Source organism: Chaetodon trifascialis, chromosome 13 (assembly GCF_039877785.1).
Source record: "Chaetodon trifascialis isolate fChaTrf1 chromosome 13, fChaTrf1.hap1, whole genome shotgun sequence".
Classification (NCBI taxonomy): domain Eukaryota; kingdom Metazoa; phylum Chordata; class Actinopteri; order Chaetodontiformes; family Chaetodontidae; genus Chaetodon; species Chaetodon trifascialis.
In genome coordinates, this window is record NC_092068.1 from 11,072,105 (window position 1) to 11,090,064 (window position 17,960).

At 40.9% G+C, this 17,960-nt stretch overlaps 1 protein-coding gene across 4 annotated transcripts; it reads left to right on the plus strand.

Moving 5' to 3' along the window:
• Positions 1-35: 35 nt before the first annotated feature.
• LOC139341060 (CSC1-like protein 2) lies at positions 36-17,780 on the plus strand. Of its 4 annotated transcripts, none has more exons than XM_070977331.1 (24): positions 36-348; positions 6,601-6,822; positions 7,100-7,179; positions 8,798-8,839; positions 9,994-10,084; positions 10,200-10,237; positions 10,372-10,514; positions 11,779-11,830; positions 11,994-12,102; positions 12,206-12,276; positions 12,820-12,900; positions 13,026-13,149; positions 13,703-13,836; positions 13,967-14,104; positions 14,452-14,605; positions 14,798-14,904; positions 15,006-15,092; positions 15,199-15,264; positions 15,448-15,610; positions 15,914-16,019; positions 16,180-16,347; positions 16,483-16,598; positions 16,707-16,778; positions 16,943-17,780. In XM_070977331.1, the coding sequence occupies exons 2-24, from the start codon at positions 6,625-6,627 to the stop codon at positions 17,120-17,122; spliced, it is 2,520 nt and encodes an 839-aa protein (XP_070833432.1). In that variant the 5' UTR covers positions 36-348; positions 6,601-6,624; the 3' UTR covers positions 17,123-17,780. The 4 variants fall into 4 exon arrangements, with proteins under 4 accessions (XP_070833432.1, XP_070833433.1, XP_070833431.1 ...); XM_070977330.1 differs by lacking the exon at positions 8,798-8,839 and adding an exon at positions 9,123-9,185 and having other exon boundaries at positions 94-348; XM_070977332.1 differs by lacking the exon at positions 8,798-8,839.
• Positions 17,781-17,960: the final 180 nt, after the last annotated feature.

A 17,960-nucleotide genomic window follows, 5' to 3' on the forward strand; every position in this document is an offset into this window, starting at 1 on the left:
CACTCTCTAAACCTGACTGGCTTCGCGTCCCGTTGGACTGGTTAGGTTGGCGTTAGTTGTTCAACTGGCTGACAGACACAACCATAGCTGCTTAGACTTGTCTATCATTACCAACAGCTAGACCGTTTGACTGACCAACCCTATCTGGTTAGCTTCAGTGCTGTGACCAGTGAAGTGGAAGGAAGTAAAATTTGATGCGGAAAATATCCGACAGTGTTTATAGAGTCTCCACCTGTTATTCGCTACATCGAGGGGCTAAGTTAGCCAACGTCAACATTTACGGCTGCTAGCTCACGTTAGCTTACGTTGATTGTGATAGTTTCTGCCCCTGCTGCGTATAATAGCAAGGTAAGTTGTTTTACTTATCAATGAACTCTATATTTATTGGTTTTTATGATAAACTTGTTTGGTTCCATACAGTCGCGGTAGCTAGCCGTTAGCTACTTCACTAATAAACTTTATGGTTCCTGTCAGAACAATAAACGAGTGAACGCACTCCGTTATCATTAGCGTTAGGCTAACTGATTTAACGTTAACGAGCTGCAGAAACAGTGAGGTCAATGGTAATGCGAGCAAGTTTCCATAATTGGTGGAAGTTAGCGTAGTTAGCGTTGTTAAACAAAGGTGGATTAGTAGTGAGGATTCTAGTATTGTTTTAAGATAGGTCGCTGTCACATTCATTATTATTTTATTATTTGCCACACTCGAAGTACAAGCCCTAACGCTGGATCGGGTTCGCCTGTTGGTCCTTATGAGGCACTTCGGTGTTTGTTTGTTGTTTAGTCACTGAGCAGTCTGTTTTCCTTGATGCTTTTCTTGATGTAGGGTTGTAGCGAGATGTCAGAATATTTGTCAGATAATCTCGAAAACTGTTTGAACCTCCCTAATGTTTAGCTGTCGGCTGTTGGGAGATTGTACATGGGCGTGATTAACCTAATGGAGATATTAAACAATGCAACTGTGGTTTTAATGTCTGTCTATTTATTTAACTATAGGATTCAGGTCAGTACTTTGACATGACTTTAATCAGCGGGAGATCAGTAATTCCTAACATAGCTCAGCTATCTAATGCTGTTAGTTGAGCAATGCTGTTATTTGGAAAATCTCTTGACAGTAACAAGTCAGCTGTGCTGGATTCACTGACATTGGCTTCATCATGGTCTGATGACTTGTCACAGCTTCACTGTGACAATGGAAAGTGTTCCCTTTGGCATAACCTATAGAAGAATGAACAAGAGCTGACCACAAGCAGTCACAGTATCGTGTTCACGAGCAATACTGTGGTTCAGTGACAAATGAATATTGATGGAAAGCCTTCCAGTAAAAATCAGCCTGATGTACTTCTGGTCATAACGATTTCATGCAAGATAAAAAACAAAGAGCCTCTCTGGCTTGACTCCTTACCGAAGGCTGAGGCTGCTTGTGCTTTTCCTAAATGAACCATGTTTTTACCTTGCTGAAAGCATCTGTTTTTGTTTGGATCCCATTTTTTGTGGCATTAATTAATCATTGCATCTATAAATGTGAGAGTTGATGATGAATGCCCGTCCCAAGCTAAATGCAAAGTGATGCCTTAAAATTGCCTGTAAGTCTGACTGGTCTGTAAAGTCTTGAATTCATAGCGACAGTAAAAAAGATAATAGAAATCAGTACATTACACTAAGCCTCACATTCTTAAGTCTGCAACCACACAGTTTTTGGTATTATTATTTTATTAATCACTAAATCAATCAATTGAATAGCTGTAACTGTTTGTGGTCTTAAGATTTTAATGAGCTCAGGCTTCCATTTAGATTGGTTGAAACACACACCTCAGTCTTTTGAAGGTCGAACTCAGTTACAGTTGTAAGATTACTTTTACAGAGATCATATTCATTGCATTTATATAACACTGATTAAGACCCTATGTTGTGAAGCTAATATCAAATGGGAAGCTAGGTGCACTTGTATTTTATTGGGTCTAATAGCATTTTATCATATAGCATCAACTTTGATTTGTTGTCCATCTAATGTTAATGTCTGAATGCTCCCTCTTCCATTTCTGAACATTTTGAACTAAGAAATGCTGAGTACATATGCATGCATCTATGTCAGCAGGGAAATAGATTTTATTTGAACTCAAACATGTAACTTTTGTCCTCATTTCATTTTTTCCGACTGTGTGTGGTCTTAACTTGAGATATATGTAGTGACATGATTATGAAATCAGACCCTGACCGCACAATCTGTGACAATCAAAGCTCACGCTCTGAGCATTGGCCAATGATTGACAGGCTACTACCACCAAGACTGATATGTGCAGATCTGCATTATCAGCTATCAGCATTCACACACCTGTGAACTGACAAGCAGATCAGAGCTCATCATGGATTCATCGTTACATACAGTATTAATACTTTGGCATGTAAGTACAGCTTGATTTGTAATTATTGTCTCAGTACTTGAGGTCAGGTGTTGTTGGCGCCTTCCTTCTAGGGTGTCTGCTAATTCTTTGTTTTCACATTGCTGAAAAGTTTATCACAAACCCTTGAAAAGGTGATAATGGAGACCATGATATGAATTATGAAAGGAATGAGGGATCGGCCTATAAAAGGATTTATGAGGTGATTGTTTTGAACACTTGTAAATATCTTTTACCACGTTGATTTGTTTTTTCTGCAAGCACAAGTGAAGATTTTAGTAGAAATGTTAGTGGAGGTGGATCTTTTAAAGTTTACCTGTATCTTTCCTGCAGTGAGAACACAATAGTATTCTACTTTAAGGGAGTGGTTGGTTTTTGTTCATTATTGGGATTAAAGGCTAATATGAACAAAATCAATTGAATTTATTGTTGGCACCTAGTGTTAAATTTGGTTTTATGTAGTTTGGAAAGCAAGATGGAGCATGTCAAGTTCAACAGCTGCTTACTGACTTCATAACCCACTGTTTTTAAGCAGTGACCAAAGCCTGTTCAAATATTTAACTAATGAAGATTAATGGAATGACTCACACGCTGAAAACAATGTTGATTTGAATACACAAGGTCATGAATATGTGTGCTGACTGTAGATGGAAAGCATTAGTGTTGCGCAGTTTCAGAGTCCAGTTCCTGAATACATTAAGATGGAGGTACACTTAGCAGTAAGGTTTGAATCTGTATTAGTAGCATGCCTGCATGTACTTCAATGAGGCGCAGTTGCATGTCACTTTAATGTCATTTGTCTTGGTGGACGTTTTGTCTTGACATTGTTTGTCTAACTAAAAAACAAACATATGTAGTGTCCCAGACAATTAGACAAACCATTTTGTTTTGCCTGCTGAAGCTGTAAAGCAAACAGCAGACTCACTCCGGATTGTGTTTCAAATGGACAAGCATGGGATTTTCTCCCCCACTGCCTTCATCCCCTTTATGTTTATTTGTATTTTGAGAATGTGTGGCAGACTGATGGTACCATAGCAACTAGCATCAGGTGGAAAGGTGGCACAGTGTTTTTGTGCTGCTGAGTCATGCTGTAATTACACAGTGCTGTTGGAAATTGTTTCAGACATTGAAATGAATCTAAGATCAAAATTAGTCTTAACCTGTCTGCAATGTTGGCTGTTACACTCAAGTCATATTTCATGAATATTTCACATCACTCTGCCTAAATTTCGTATGTAGGTTGTAGCTAGAGGCATTTAGCTTTGTTTTCCATTCAGAATCAAGGTAATACTGCGTTTTAGCAAATCCTGCAGTTTATTAATAAGTTATTCATCATTTCAGCTGAGATGTTTTGCATTTGTTGTACTTCATTGCTGTGAGGAGTCTTGGTCCAAATTCATGCGTCTCACTTTTAATGGCATTTTGTACAGACAACAGAAGTCCCTGAGTTGCTTGAATTATACATGCCCCTGTAGACATGCTAGGACATGCTATCATATGTGCACAAAATGTCAGGACCAGACAATATTATGCAATCCTATAAGAAATGTCACCTTAAAAAAAAAAAACAGGAACGCTCAACATTTGAGTCAAACAGCTGTTGACTCAGTTCTACACTGCCAATTGATTAAAACCTCGAAAAGATAGGAGGTGTTGTTGTGTTGTCAGGTGGTTGAGTCATTTTGCCCAACCCCTGTAAATTAAAAGCAAACACAAATGACGATGAGAAATTTTAGTTTTGATTTTAATATTAATGGCTTCTGTTCACAGTAAGTGCTCTGACAGTGCCACACTAAAAGAGTCAAAGGAAACCTGAGCCATGACTCAAAGACTGATTAAATATTCATTACAAAAAAAAAAAAAACATGCACACTAGGAGAGTGTAGAGAGAGTGTAATTATGTAAAAACATGTCTCTGACTTCTTATTGTCGTTTATGTTTGACCTTCCAACAACATGGCAAGGTGCAATGCTTTTCAACAGCTGACTCAACTCTTGGATGCCATATTTCTTAAATTATGAACTGTAATATACAACAACAACAACAACAACAAAACCAACTAAAAAATAAATAGAAATATTTTTACTGGCTCAGTTGCAGTATTTCACTGCATAACGAATTTAAATATAACTTGCATGATGCTGAGAGCCCCAGTCCTCAATCCTCGTGTTTATACTGTAGACATTTTAAAAATGGACTATGTCACTCAAGAGGATACACAATACTTGACCTGTTATGGTATTCTCATGACACAGACATTGCAGCCATGAGATGGGTTCACTGTACCACAAGTAATATCTATATATTAGGTGTTCTAATAAGTTGTTTTATTGAATGGTCCTTTTCAAGATGTTGGTGTTGAATGTTAAGCAGTCTGAACTGTGGCAATGGGTCCAGGATGTGCAGCAGTGTTGTTGAAGGCACAGGGGGGTATGTTGTGTCCTCCTTGGGTTGAGACCGGTCCATTTGAACCCTGCGGTCTCTATCGGCTTATTGTTCAGCTCTGGCTGCGTCCCTCTGCAGTGATGTCACAGCATTCCAGGGAGCGGATAAATGAGTTAGTGTTAGGGCAGATGAGCAGCGTCGTGAATGCTGCTGGTAATAGTGGGTCGAAGGGCACAAGTATAGCAGTGTAACTGTGCAAGCAGCAGTCACCAGAACACCTACGCGCCCTCTCTTAGGCCTTTGTTCAGTCTGAGTGAAACATGAAACGTTTGAAGTGAGATAGCCTGTAGATCAGGATAGAATATTTTGGGGATGGAGATGATATCACGCTTAAGTCAATGGGAACTTTCTTGTATTTTGCAGCTCCAGGACTACTGTGTGGGATGTTGAGTATTTCCTAAGCTTATGAGATATGATAAGATATGTCAGCAGATGACTGCAGGTATTGTTTGAATGGCGTGTGTTTCTCTAAGCAGTTGTATTGCACTTCCCCTCATATTTGCTATGGAATTTTAACAGTAATTTAAGTCACTTTGCTGGCCAAGAGCGTCCCTGTCTGAGTCAAGGAATGTGGACCTTAGTGTAAGGAGGTCTGGTGTATCACACTTGATTTTTAGTGTCTGCCAGAGCAGGAGGGAGGACTATCAGAGGTATTTTTTACAAGTAGTCTGAATCCTTAAGGTTGGGCATTTACTGCTAAGGTTATTGGAGCTCTTGCTTGAATGTTGGGATGAGGATGTTATTATTAGGATGTCATTTCTCATGGGGCTTATTACACTTCATGCTCTATTCATGTTTTGTCAATGTTTTCCATCATTAGCCTTCAGGTGGCTTGTTAAGTAAGCTGCTTGTTGTCTCTTACTGAAATAGATGACCTTTGGGTTGAATTATGAAGCCAGATTAATGAGTTATGGAGGTATGTTGGTCTAAAGTCAGAGTTTTCATCATCACCAAGGTGGCTTTCTTAACCTGGCACACCTAACCTGCTCTGGAGTAGGTTATGTTCAGAATTTCCCATTTTAAATTGGCTGTAAAAAGCACCACCAGTAACCAAGTAAGTTGATAGCCTCATAAAGCTCCATTGAAAGTTAAATGGCACATTGTTTTGGTCCTCTAACCCAAACATTAGACTGCATGGTTCAAAACCAGTACACAACTGTACGCAGCAATGCAAACAAGCTCAGGGAAGCTGAGTGTACACTCCCTGCCTAAGACAAAATGAAAGATGACTGCTGAAGAAAGTTGAGCATTTTACAAGCTAAAGACCTATATGTTTTTCCAGGTCCAGAAGAAAGCCAGAGTAGTATTGGGCTTAAATTTAGAAACATGTCTAGGTTTTCAGAGTATGGATTTTCTCTTACTACATTTATTTTTCTTGAATTCAGAACAAAAGTTGAAGTACGTGTCACATTGGCACATATATGGGTCACAAACAAGGAACAGAAAGTGTTTAAAGGTTTGAAACACTGTTTAAATCTTGCGTGTGTTCAAAAGCAACAACATATGACAAATGACAAGACGGAAATGTCAGACTCTGTAGAACCAGACAGAAAATTGAAACTGCTTTGTCACCGTTACAGGAGAGTGTCATATGATGTATGTTTTCCGGTTATTTCCATCTTCTCTCCATTTCTGTCTTAAGCACAAGGGGAAGGTACTGTTCAGAAGTTGTCTGTGGTAGACATAGACAGTGTGACCAGTGATGCTTAAATGCAATGGTAATAATCTGTATACACTGTGTCTCCGCTTTACAGGTTGTCAACATGCTGCAGTGAGTGATGCACAGAGTGTTGATATTAATAATGGCCATCTGGGGGGTGCAAGGATGCTCCGATTCAGAGAGCTGCCCGACGCTACCGCCCAATGCCACCTCCAGGGACTACTGTTACTCAGCCCGAATTCGCAGTACAGTGCTCCAGGGTTTGCCGTTCGGTGGGGTTCCTACTGTCCTCGCCCTTGACTTTATGTTCTTTTTGGTGAGTCTTTCTGTCACTCATTGAGCGCCCAGGTACTACAGCTGATGAGTACCCTTTGCACATTTCAATAATATGTCCTAATGGTGATGCAGTGCAAGCCCTTCAGTTTTTGTGTTTTCATCACAACCCTCAGAACTGAGGTAAAATACTTCCAGGAATGTGTTTTTTGAATGATAAATACCTTCAAGCAGTTATGCAACTGTTGTACAGTAGCTCTCTGTGATGTAAATATGTGGACTAGAGGTGTTGACAGCCAGTGTTTATTTTGTACTTCTAGGGGCTGCTGGTTGTGTTCTCCTTCTTGAGAAAAGTAGCATGGGACTATGGGCGTCTGGCTCTGGTGACTGATGCTGACAGGTAATTAAAACACATTGGTCCAAACTGGAAGGTTCAGCAACAAGACTTTCTGATTTGTTATGAGTCATGGAAATCAATAACATTATGGTCAATGTGCACTTGTATATCAGCTATGACAATAAAAAGCCAGTATGCTATTACTATGTGACTCAAGTGCTAAATACACAGTAGTACATTAATAATTAATACTTGGTAGATGCCATCATCCCAAATCAACTGCTAACCTATAATCAATTATACAGTTTTGTGACTGAGTTTGGTGATTTGTGCTAACTTAAACTTTCCTCCCTCTCTTACATGGTAGTTTGCAATCTTGTGAAGTGCAAAAGAATTTATCTCATGTCCTCATGTGATATCTGGCTCCTTACACACAGTCACAGGAGAAATGAGTTTGTAAGGCTTGCTAGTGTTTAGACACTGTAGAGCCAGCTTGGCAATGACATGATTTGCCTATGGTTACAAAGTGTACAATGGTCAACAGGGACAAAATGTACACCAAGGGGTGTTTATGACGGCCTTGTTAGTGTTATGTTCTTGCCTCAGAAGGTAGTAGTGATTATTGCTGTTGACACTTACTAATTAATTAAAGAAAGATTTGATCGTAGTATTTGGCACCTTGTGACAATTCATTCTTGATTCTATCTGGCACGGGAAGAAATCTGTTCTCTTGTTCTGAGGGTGGTGTTAGTTTTCCGAGGATGGTACTCCAGACAGGAAGTCTGTGTCAGCAGTTTCCGTTTTAAGGCACTCTAGCATTGCCACCAGTTGTCACTTGTTGTGTGGTTTGTGTGGCTAGACTGCTGTTGGAATAAGGCTGGAATAGAGAAACAATTGATTATTCATTTAAGTAACCCTTTAGATCCATTTTCCAGACTACTTTAAAACCACTGTCTGTATCTAAGCCCCCATGGACCGTAGTTCCCCCATTAGTGTATGATTACATGCTGTCAGATATATTGGGATAAATTGAGATTGATATGTGCACACTGATCACATAATGAGAATAGTTGAGGAAGAAGCAAGAGGGGGAGAGAGAGATCAGATCATCGCTGCAGACCTCTTTGACTGTGAACCCTGGAAAGTACATGGCACAGTGCTCCATCACCTACATCTCCTGCTGTGTTTGTGTAATGTTGCAGCTTCACTATTTTTGCAGCTGCATGTGAGAAGAGAATGAGGTTGCAGCATGGTGGGAGGATGGTAGGGGGGTGGCAGCATGGGACAATTTTGTAACAGACAGGAAATGTAGTTTGTTGTCTCATGACACCGTGCTGACTTGAGATCAATGTCTGTCTTTTAAGTTCTTGTGACATCTGAAAAGTGAATGTAGCCTTTCTGGGAAATTCGTTTAATCATCACAAACTGGGTATAAATGATGTCTTTTGTTCCAGCAATAGAAACCATGACTCACTAAAATGAAAGGGTTATTATACAGTAGGCCATAAATGCATTTATATGGCTGGATATTGTATACCAGAATGAACTGAAACCTTCATTGGTATGCCTGTGGTGTAATATGCTTCCACAGTTTTTTTCTGAACCAGCACCCTTACTGGCCAACAGGGCCGTTTCCTCTTAACTAAGCTGAATGGCTTTGTTTTGCTTCTCCTTTCACCAGAAGAATGGATCAACGGTACAGTCGCCTGGATGATCGGGAATAGTATGTTTTCTCTCCATATCGTAGACTCGCTGCCCTTCTCTCCTTTCCCTTCTCTGTAACTCATAACTCTGCCCAGGCTGCTGTGGGCTTCAGCCTGTTTTTCACTCTTGAAGGTGTAGGGTTTTTTTTCCCATCCTCCTCCAGGGGTGTCCCAGTGCCAGGCTCCTAATTATTCTCTCTCTCCATGTCACTCTTGTATTTCTGCTGTTGGGTGTCCCTGTCCTCTCTCACTGTCCTAATCAGATCTGTGTGTGCTAATCTGTGTATTGACCTCTTTATGAAGCATGGACTTCTTCTGTGTGAGCGCACTGCATGAGCTGCACAGACAGGATGCTTATAGGGAGAGGTAATGCTTCCCTGATCTGTTGTTGTTAATAGACAGGCCCTAACATGGTGCACCTACTACATATCCTGTCTACTAAAGCTGAGAGGAGCCATTCCAGCTTCTCACAGGAATGTGCTAGAGGAGGACTGACAGTGGATTACAGCCACAGGCCCTCTCCACGTGCCATTAGAAATCTTTTAGAGCCCTGTCTGACGTCATCCTTTCATGTAATAGTCGACACCGAACCAGTGTTGGAATTCCAGCAGAGCCTGGCTCCTCTTCATATTTTCCAGTTATGTATAAATTGATTTGGAATTACCTGACTGGGAAGTTCAAGGTGTGCACAGTATATGAACGATATGTAATGTTTCTCCAGGAGAACCAGTGGCTCTGCTGGACAAATTCCATAAATGTGATAATTGCTGGGTTTTTGTTGTTTCCTCTGTGAATGTTCTTCTCTGTAGAGCTTTCCCTTTTAACTTTTATCACAACCTTTCCTCCGACAGTGATGGTTTACTCAACCTGTGTAAAGTAGGCTCTTTACTTGTGATGCCACATGAAATGTGGCTGCTGAGATTTTTCCTGTGGTTGACTGGTTTACCAACCCAGATCTTGTTGGGTGTGTCAGTCACCACAAGATAAACAGGTGTGAATCTCTTCAGCCCATTTCAGTGCGTGCATGCATGCTTTATACTGTCAGTGTCTCCATAATGATGATAATCCCAGTGTCCTGAGATACAAACAACTAACATGTCCTTATGGTATGTGGTGAAGCTGAGGTACTTGTGTTACATCGTGCAAATACTATGTGTTGTTTTTTTGCATACAGTATGGCCTCTGCCATGACATCAGAGACACCAGAGCGCTATGAGCGCCTCACCTCAGTTTCCAGCTCTGTGGACATTGATCAGAGAGACACAGTAAGCATGCCATTGTTTTTACAGGATAGAATATATTGAGTCATCAAGGATACACTGCGTGTTGCATGTCACAGCTGGTACAGCACCTTCAGTTCTCTGCGCTGTTCTTTTCTAGGGCTTCTGCTCCTGGCTAACTGCCATCTTCCGCATCAAGTGAGTCAACCTACTCTCAGCACATTGAACATAAGAAAAATTGGTGGAAGGCTGATTAGACTGGATATAGAATTTTCTCTATTTCTCTGTTAATTAGTCTGAAGTAGCTGACTTTGTTGGTTTGCTCTCTGTAGGGATGAAGAGATAAGGGAGAAGTGTGGCGAGGATGCAGTACATTACTTGTCCTTTCAGCGCCACATCATTGGCCTGCTGGTAGTGGTGGGCGTGCTCTCTGTGGGCATCATTTTGCCTGTTAACTTCTCGGGAAACCTACTTGGTGAGTAGATTGGATCAAAGTGATGCTGCCCTGGTGCATATTTTTGCTGGTGTATTGTTCTCCTAAGTAAACATGTTGAATTATCCTTAGATTTTGAGAAATTTGACAGTGACTGTGTTTACACGTAGACAAATACACTATTATTCAGATCATGACCTTCTGAATTTGATACGGGTCATGAAAACAGCAAATTCCATATGGATGTTCTGAATATAATACATTTGAGACGTGGGATATGTTAATATAATTCGGGTTTTAGGGGCACTCGTTGGACGTGTATGCTCAATTTGCGTTTTTGCCACAGTTTGCATCACACTATGGGCAAAAATGAAATTTGAATTCCTTCTAAGGAAATCACATGTCCATAAGAGGGAAAGCCAGTACAGCTAGAGACATACTGCTTCTGTATTATTTCGACATAAAGGTCTTTTAAAAGATTTACATACCTATACATTGCAAAATAAACAAATAAAATAATTTCCAACACCATGCTGTTATATGAGTCACTCCTTTCAATTGGTTTCCCTATTCCCATATTCCTTATGGACCCTATTTTCCCATGTTTTTGTGTCTAATTGACAAATGCAGACAGCAATTTTTTTCATTTTGTCAGTACTGAACGAGAGTGCTGCTGGCAGCCAGCAGCCACTAATGTAATCCCTCCAGGTGTTTGCACACCATCAGCGTACATCCACTAAAAGTGTTTGCTTTTCAACTGAAAATGGCAATATCTGAAAGTGTTGTTGTGTTGAAATGATCCATACGGAAACAGACGTCTCTCGCTCTCGCCAAAGCCAACAGATTCAATCTCAGATACAGAAATTTTAGCATTGCAAAGCATGTTTCATTCAAACATACCTGCATAAGATGTATGTGTTGGAGTCTGTTCTTGTAACAAGAATAGCTTGAAAAACACAGTTCTGCAAAACTACAGAAGGGTGACGGTGAGGGTACACCATGGGAGCAACGAGACTGTGGAGGGGAGGGAAATTCCTCCGCAGAGCATAGCTGTACAACTTGTGTCATTACGTTAATTGGAGTCTGGCCAGCTGTATGTAAATGAGAATACTAGTGGAATATTCATCGTCATTGGCCATGTAAACAGCAAGTATGAATATTGTCATTTTTTGGAATAAAGACAAAAACTGGAATATTTTGTCCACGTCTGTGTCCATTTGTCCATGTTAGCCAAAGTGAGCCTCAAGTGGACAGGACTCCTGCTGACTGACTAGTGATTGCCCTGTTTCTTTTATTTTTTCTACAGAAAACAATGCCTATAGTTTTGGGCGAACCACTATAGCAAATTTGGACACAGAGTGAGTAACTGTTACACTGCCACTTTGTTTTATGTGTTATATATACATATGTATATGTGTGTGTGTGTGTGTGTGTGTGTGTGTATATACATGTACTTTGAAGCCTTATGAGTCTTCACGTTCTTATGCTGCCACTAAATCCCTTTTACCTTTATTTCCCCAGTAATACACTACTGTGGCTGCACACCACCTTTGCATTCCTCTACCTGTTACTGACAGTGTACAGCATGAGACGGCACACCTCCAAGATGCACTACAAGGAGGACGACCTGGTGGGTGACATGGTTTCAAAAAATGGCTGTTTTACACAATCTTTGTGCACACATAGGTCTGAATTTAGTTGCCAATCACTTCCCTGTCTTCATTTCCATGCAGGTGAAACGCACTTTATTTGTCAATGGAATCTCCAAATACGCAGAGGAGTCTGAGATCAAGCAACACTTTGAGTAAGCACTCTTCATGATCACTATCCTTGTTCGCAATGCTTCAATCTGCCTGCTTATTAAAATGGTACACTGCTCTGTCCACATGGCACTAAGTTGTGCAGTAACTGTATTAAGATGTATGAGAGCCATACCTTTCCCTGTTTAAAGCATTTATCTTATCCCAGCTCATACGGCTGGGAACAATGACAGGCCTATATGTGTAATAGTCCATAATAGAAGCCAGATGAGCAGGATCATGTGAATCATGTGTCAAGAAGGTCTAGCACTGAGGAGGGGGGTGGCTAAACTCTTGCTCAGCCGAGCTCTTCAACTGCAAAAAAGACACTCAAAAAAAGAAAATGATGACTGTTTGTAGCTGTTGCTGTTACCCTTTTTGGGATTTGCCAGTGTTATAATGAACTTGTCAGTCTTCTAATGTGGTAGAGATACTGTGTGTCATCTAATGTACATACACTTTGCTGTTGTGAGGAATGTGTAAGTACTGTCATGTGTCTACATTTGTGCTTTTCTAACTTACTCGGTCTTTGACTTTCTCTCTCACAGGCTGGCATATGAAAACTGTGTCGTACTGGAAGCTCGTATCTGTTACAATGTGGCTAGGCTGATGTATCTCAACTCTGAGAGGTAACAGTGCTTTAACTGCAAGTGTGTGTTTGCCCATTTATAGCATTTTGGGGTGTACTTGTTAAGTGTCTCATTGGCTCCAGGACCTGAGCTTCAGTCTGACACAGCTGATGTTTTCCATACAGGAAGAAGACGGAGCGCAGCAAGAAGTTCTTTGTTGACTTGCAGGCCAAGGAGCATATTACCACCATGATCAATCCAAAACCCTGTGGACACCTTTGCTGTTGTATCATCAAAGGCTGTGAGCAGGTCAGACTTGTGAAATTTGTTTACAAGCTGATACTAACAGCATAAGGGTGGAAGATAAAGAAGGCATCTCTCAGATTTTAGAGTCCACTTATACATTCATGTCGAGAATCAGGGCTAAGCAGGAAAAACAAGTAAGCGTAGCATGCCAGTACCTGCTCAAAGAGGAGCCACCGAACCATTTATTTTCACATTATTAGTAAGCCACATCTAAACATAATTTCTATATTATAGACTGTTTTTTTTGCTTTAGACGTAATGCTTTGAAATCATGTGACACATGCTAAATGTTCGGATTGTTAAGGAAAACAGGTGACGTGATAATGACTAGTAGTGTTGTGATTCCTTTTGATGAAACCACATTGGACATAACATCTTATGTGTCAACTGAAGCACAGTGCTCTTTTTATAGCAGTATTGTTTTTCTTCCATTTATTTTTATGCATCTGCAAAGCACGTTCATTAAATGGGTCCCAAGATGTTAAAATCCGACAGGCAAAAAGAAATGACATCTAAAATTACACTGTGAAAATCTTTAAGTCCGTGTCCTTTTCAGGAAGAGGCTGTGAGCTACTATACCAAGCTAGAGGCCCAACTAAAAGATGACTACAGGAAGGAGAGAGAAAAGGTTAACAGGAAGCCCTTAGGAATGGCCTTTGTTACCTTCCAAAACGAGTCCATAACCGCCATGTAAGTAGTTCTACATGTGGTAACATTTGGGAATGTCAATCTGTGACACCGGTTTTTGAATTATATTGATTATTAAGCTCTTGACTCACTGTAATTTCTGTTCTTTGTTTGGGTGGATGTTTCTTTTCAGAATCCTGAAAGACTTCAATGCTTGCAAGTGTCAGGGCTGTCAATGTCGTCGGGAGCCAAAGAGCTCTCAATTCAGCGCCAAGCTCCACACACACAACTGGACTGTCAGCTACGCCCCTGATCCACAGAACGTCTACTGGTAAGAACTCATTCAGGTCACGTATTCTGTCTGCAGACTTGGCTGAACGTACATATATTTTTTTATACGTTACATAACTGCACCAGTTGAAAAGGATGGTTGCATTTGGGGAGAATAGAAGTGCTTAATCACAAATATGCAAAGGGAATTCTACAAACTTATTGATTTGTACAGCTCTTAATATCACACTGAGGAATAATTAGATTCAGTCCACTTTGAAGAGACTTTCTCTCCCAGATGACAAACCGGTTTTTGAGCTGCAGTGTCAGTTTACTGGCCAGCTGTGTCCATAACTGCAGGTCTTCACCCAATGTCAATCTAACCGCTACATAACCTTTATCCCACAGGGAGCATCTGTCAGTGGGAGGATTCTCCTGGTGGATCCGCTGCTTCATCATCAACATTGTGCTCTTCCTCCTCCTCTTCTTCCTCACCACCCCGGCCATCATCATCTCCACCATGGATAAGTTCAATGTTACCAAACCAGTGGAGTACCTAAATGTGAGTTTTGAACATTTTAAAGCTGCTTTCTGTCCAATTTCATTTCTGACAGTTCACAGTTCAGTATCCTTGTCTTTGCCACACTGAACATTTAAATCCAAGCCATCACAAGTCTGCATGCTGTTGCAGAGGCACAGGAATGCACTTATCAATTTCTTGACACACATTTTCATGTCATGATCTGCCTTCCAGAATCCAATCATCACCCAGTTCTTCCCCACCCTCCTCCTGTGGTCCTTCTCTGCCTTGCTTCCTACCATTGTCTACTACTCTGCCTTCTTTGAAGCTCACTGGACCCGGTATGATTTACACTTCCACTGTCTTCAATAAATACAGGAGTTCAGCATATTCAGTCATGTTGTCTTTATTCCCATCCTAAATATTTCCTTTGGCCTTACAGGTCGGGAGAGAACAGGACCACAATGCATAAATGCTACACTTTCTTGATCTTCATGGTCTTGTTGCTGCCCTCCCTCGGGCTCAGCAGGTATAGGAAGTTATTGATTTCTGCCCTGCAACGTAAAGAAATACAAAGCAACATGTTTGTCAGCCTAAGTATTAGAGCTGATTCCTTTCTTTCTTTGTCTTTGCAGTTTGGATGTTTTCTTCCGCTGGCTTTTTGACAAAAGATTCTTGGCAGATGCTAAAGTCAGATTTGAGTAAGTGATATAATTTTATGGATGTTTCTGTTCAACTCTGTGGCACTGAAAACAAAGCAGAACAGGATGAAATGTTTAGGCTGTGTTTAGCAATAACCCAAATAAGTTTCATATACCTACATCAATTTGAAATTAAACTGGTTCCTGCAATGGTCTTCAGTGATACTTTGCTTTGCTCCCTAGGTGTGTGTTCCTTCCTGACAATGGAGCTTTCTTTGTGAACTACGTCATTGCCTCTGCATTCATTGGTAACGCCATGGACCTGCTGAGGATCCCTGGTCTACTTATGTACATGATCCGCCTCTGCCTGGCTCGCTCTGCAGCAGAGAGGAGGAACGTCAAGAGGGTCAGTGTATCCCCTGCTTGCCAAGTTGAAATCATTTATGGGCCCATGACCCATAAAGTGGTTTGGTTTAATTAATTAATAGCTGAGTATAATTTATCTCTTACATGAACATCTACTGTAAAACTGAATGGGGATTTCATTGTTGTGAACACGTCAAGTTTAATGTAGTGAAATCCATAATGAATGGGAATCTCTGCTGTGATTTTAGGTTAGAAATATTTTTTTTTGTGTGTGTATATCTATAGAAATTAGGATGTTTAGATTTTATATTGTATTTAGCATCCTGTCAATATCTCCTCACAGCACCAAGCCTATGAGTTCCAGTTCGGGGCAGCTTACGCCTGGATGATGTGTGTCTTCACCGTGGTTATGACCTACAGCATCACCTGCCCAATCATTGTCCCTTTTGGTGAGTTGTGTTGGGTTGCTGCTGTTTCACATCAAGACGCTGCAGGATAAACACACGGAGGGCAGGGAGCATTCAGCGGATCTGTTCTGTACGCAGAGGCTTATCAACAGGCCTAATTGGATTATTTCCACTAATTGTTTTATCTCCCTTCCCTGTGCAGGGCTGATGTACATGCTGCTGAAACACCTTGCAGACAGATACAACATGTATTATGCGTATCTACCATCCAAACTGGACAAGAAGATCCATTCTGGAGCTGTCAACCAAGTGGTGGCCGCTCCTATTCTCTGTCTCTTCTGGCTTCTGTTCTTTTCCACTGTTCGCTCTGGTAAGAGGAGGACTCCATCTACAGGCCACTAATGTCCTAACATGTGGCCAAATTTAATTACAGTATATCTGGTTTGAAGCATTAGAAAGTATAAGCACCTGTTACACAAGTGTCCCTCCACTCTCTTCCCCCCAGGGTTTTCAGCTGCAACATCCATGTTCACGTTCGTGGTTTTGATCATCACAATCATTATCTGCCTCTCTCATGTCTGTTTTGGACATTTTAAATATCTCAGTGCCCACAATTACAAGGTAACAAGTCAACCCTTGTGTTCATATTAATCATGTTTTCTAAATTTCTGTATTTCAGGCTGGCATTACATTCAGCTGCTCATGTTAAGCACATGTTTTCTGTCCTAGATTGACACCCAGGATGTAGACGGGTTGGAGAATGGGCGTCCAGTGTGCACTTCTGCATCCAATAAGGCAGCAGTATGTATTCAGTCATGTTTATTTTATAATAACATGTGCTTCAAGATCAAACAGTGGAAAGGGATAGAATGCACTGACCATGGAGCAAGAGTCAAATAAATACCTCCATCAAAGAACTTATTCTGACCACGCTTTAACATTCTCTTTCATTTTTTCTCCTCCAGCAAATGTACATTGCTCAGGTACTTCAAGACCCAAATTCAGAAGAGGCCGGTTCAGGCAGTGGCGAGGACGACGGCCAGGGGTCCTCGCAGGACGAGGAAATAATCAATGTTGAAAATGGCCTGAATGAGGACTTCCAGTCTGGTGAGGACAGCCTCATTGATAATGAAGTGCGGCACTGATACTGCCTGGAACAGAAAAAAAATCCCCTAAGTTTAACTTGAGGAATGCACTGAATATGTGAATTAAACCAGGAACTGAACCAACAGTTCTCCAAAGCATCTCAACCTCCATGGAGGGACTTTACACTAACATAAGCACACTGTCTACTAAGGATTAAATGGATTGTCGCTCAAGGACCCTTCACTGGGTCTCACCAAACAACGTCGCCTGTCTGTCTACCTGCAGAGGGAATCTACTCTGACATTGCAAGGGCAGCAACATCCTTGCCCCAAAATAGCCGAGGCACACCCCAAAACACTGCACATGGACCCTTTAAAGAAAGACACTAATGCACAAATGAAGAATATTTTGCCTTTTCTTGTTAGGGGAGTAATTCTGTCTGTATTTCCTTAACATTATTGCACTTGAAAGAGAGGACCTGTCCTATAAGCTCGAGTTTCACTAAGGTACTGTTGTACAGCATGCCTTCATGTTCAAAGGGTGGAGGGAGTTTCCTTTAATCCTTTGCCAGTATCTCTAATCATCTCTACTGTAGATGCTTCCCTGAATACGCAGCTGGTTCGGGAGAAGAGAGGAGTTTTCCCCTCCTCCAGATAGCTTGATTAGTGCAGATGTGATGGTCTCTAAACGGTTCTTCCAATTCCATAAAAGCCTTTCAAAAAAAAAGAAAAAAAGAAAAAAATCAGAGCTTCTAACAGTCCTGGTGGATTTCACACTGTACAGCGATAAAACTCTGGATTTGTTAAAAAAAACATGTATTTATTCATAGGCATTGAATTTGAAATGCTATCAAGTTTGATACACCCCTAAACTGTGGAAGAAGATCATTTGTATTTT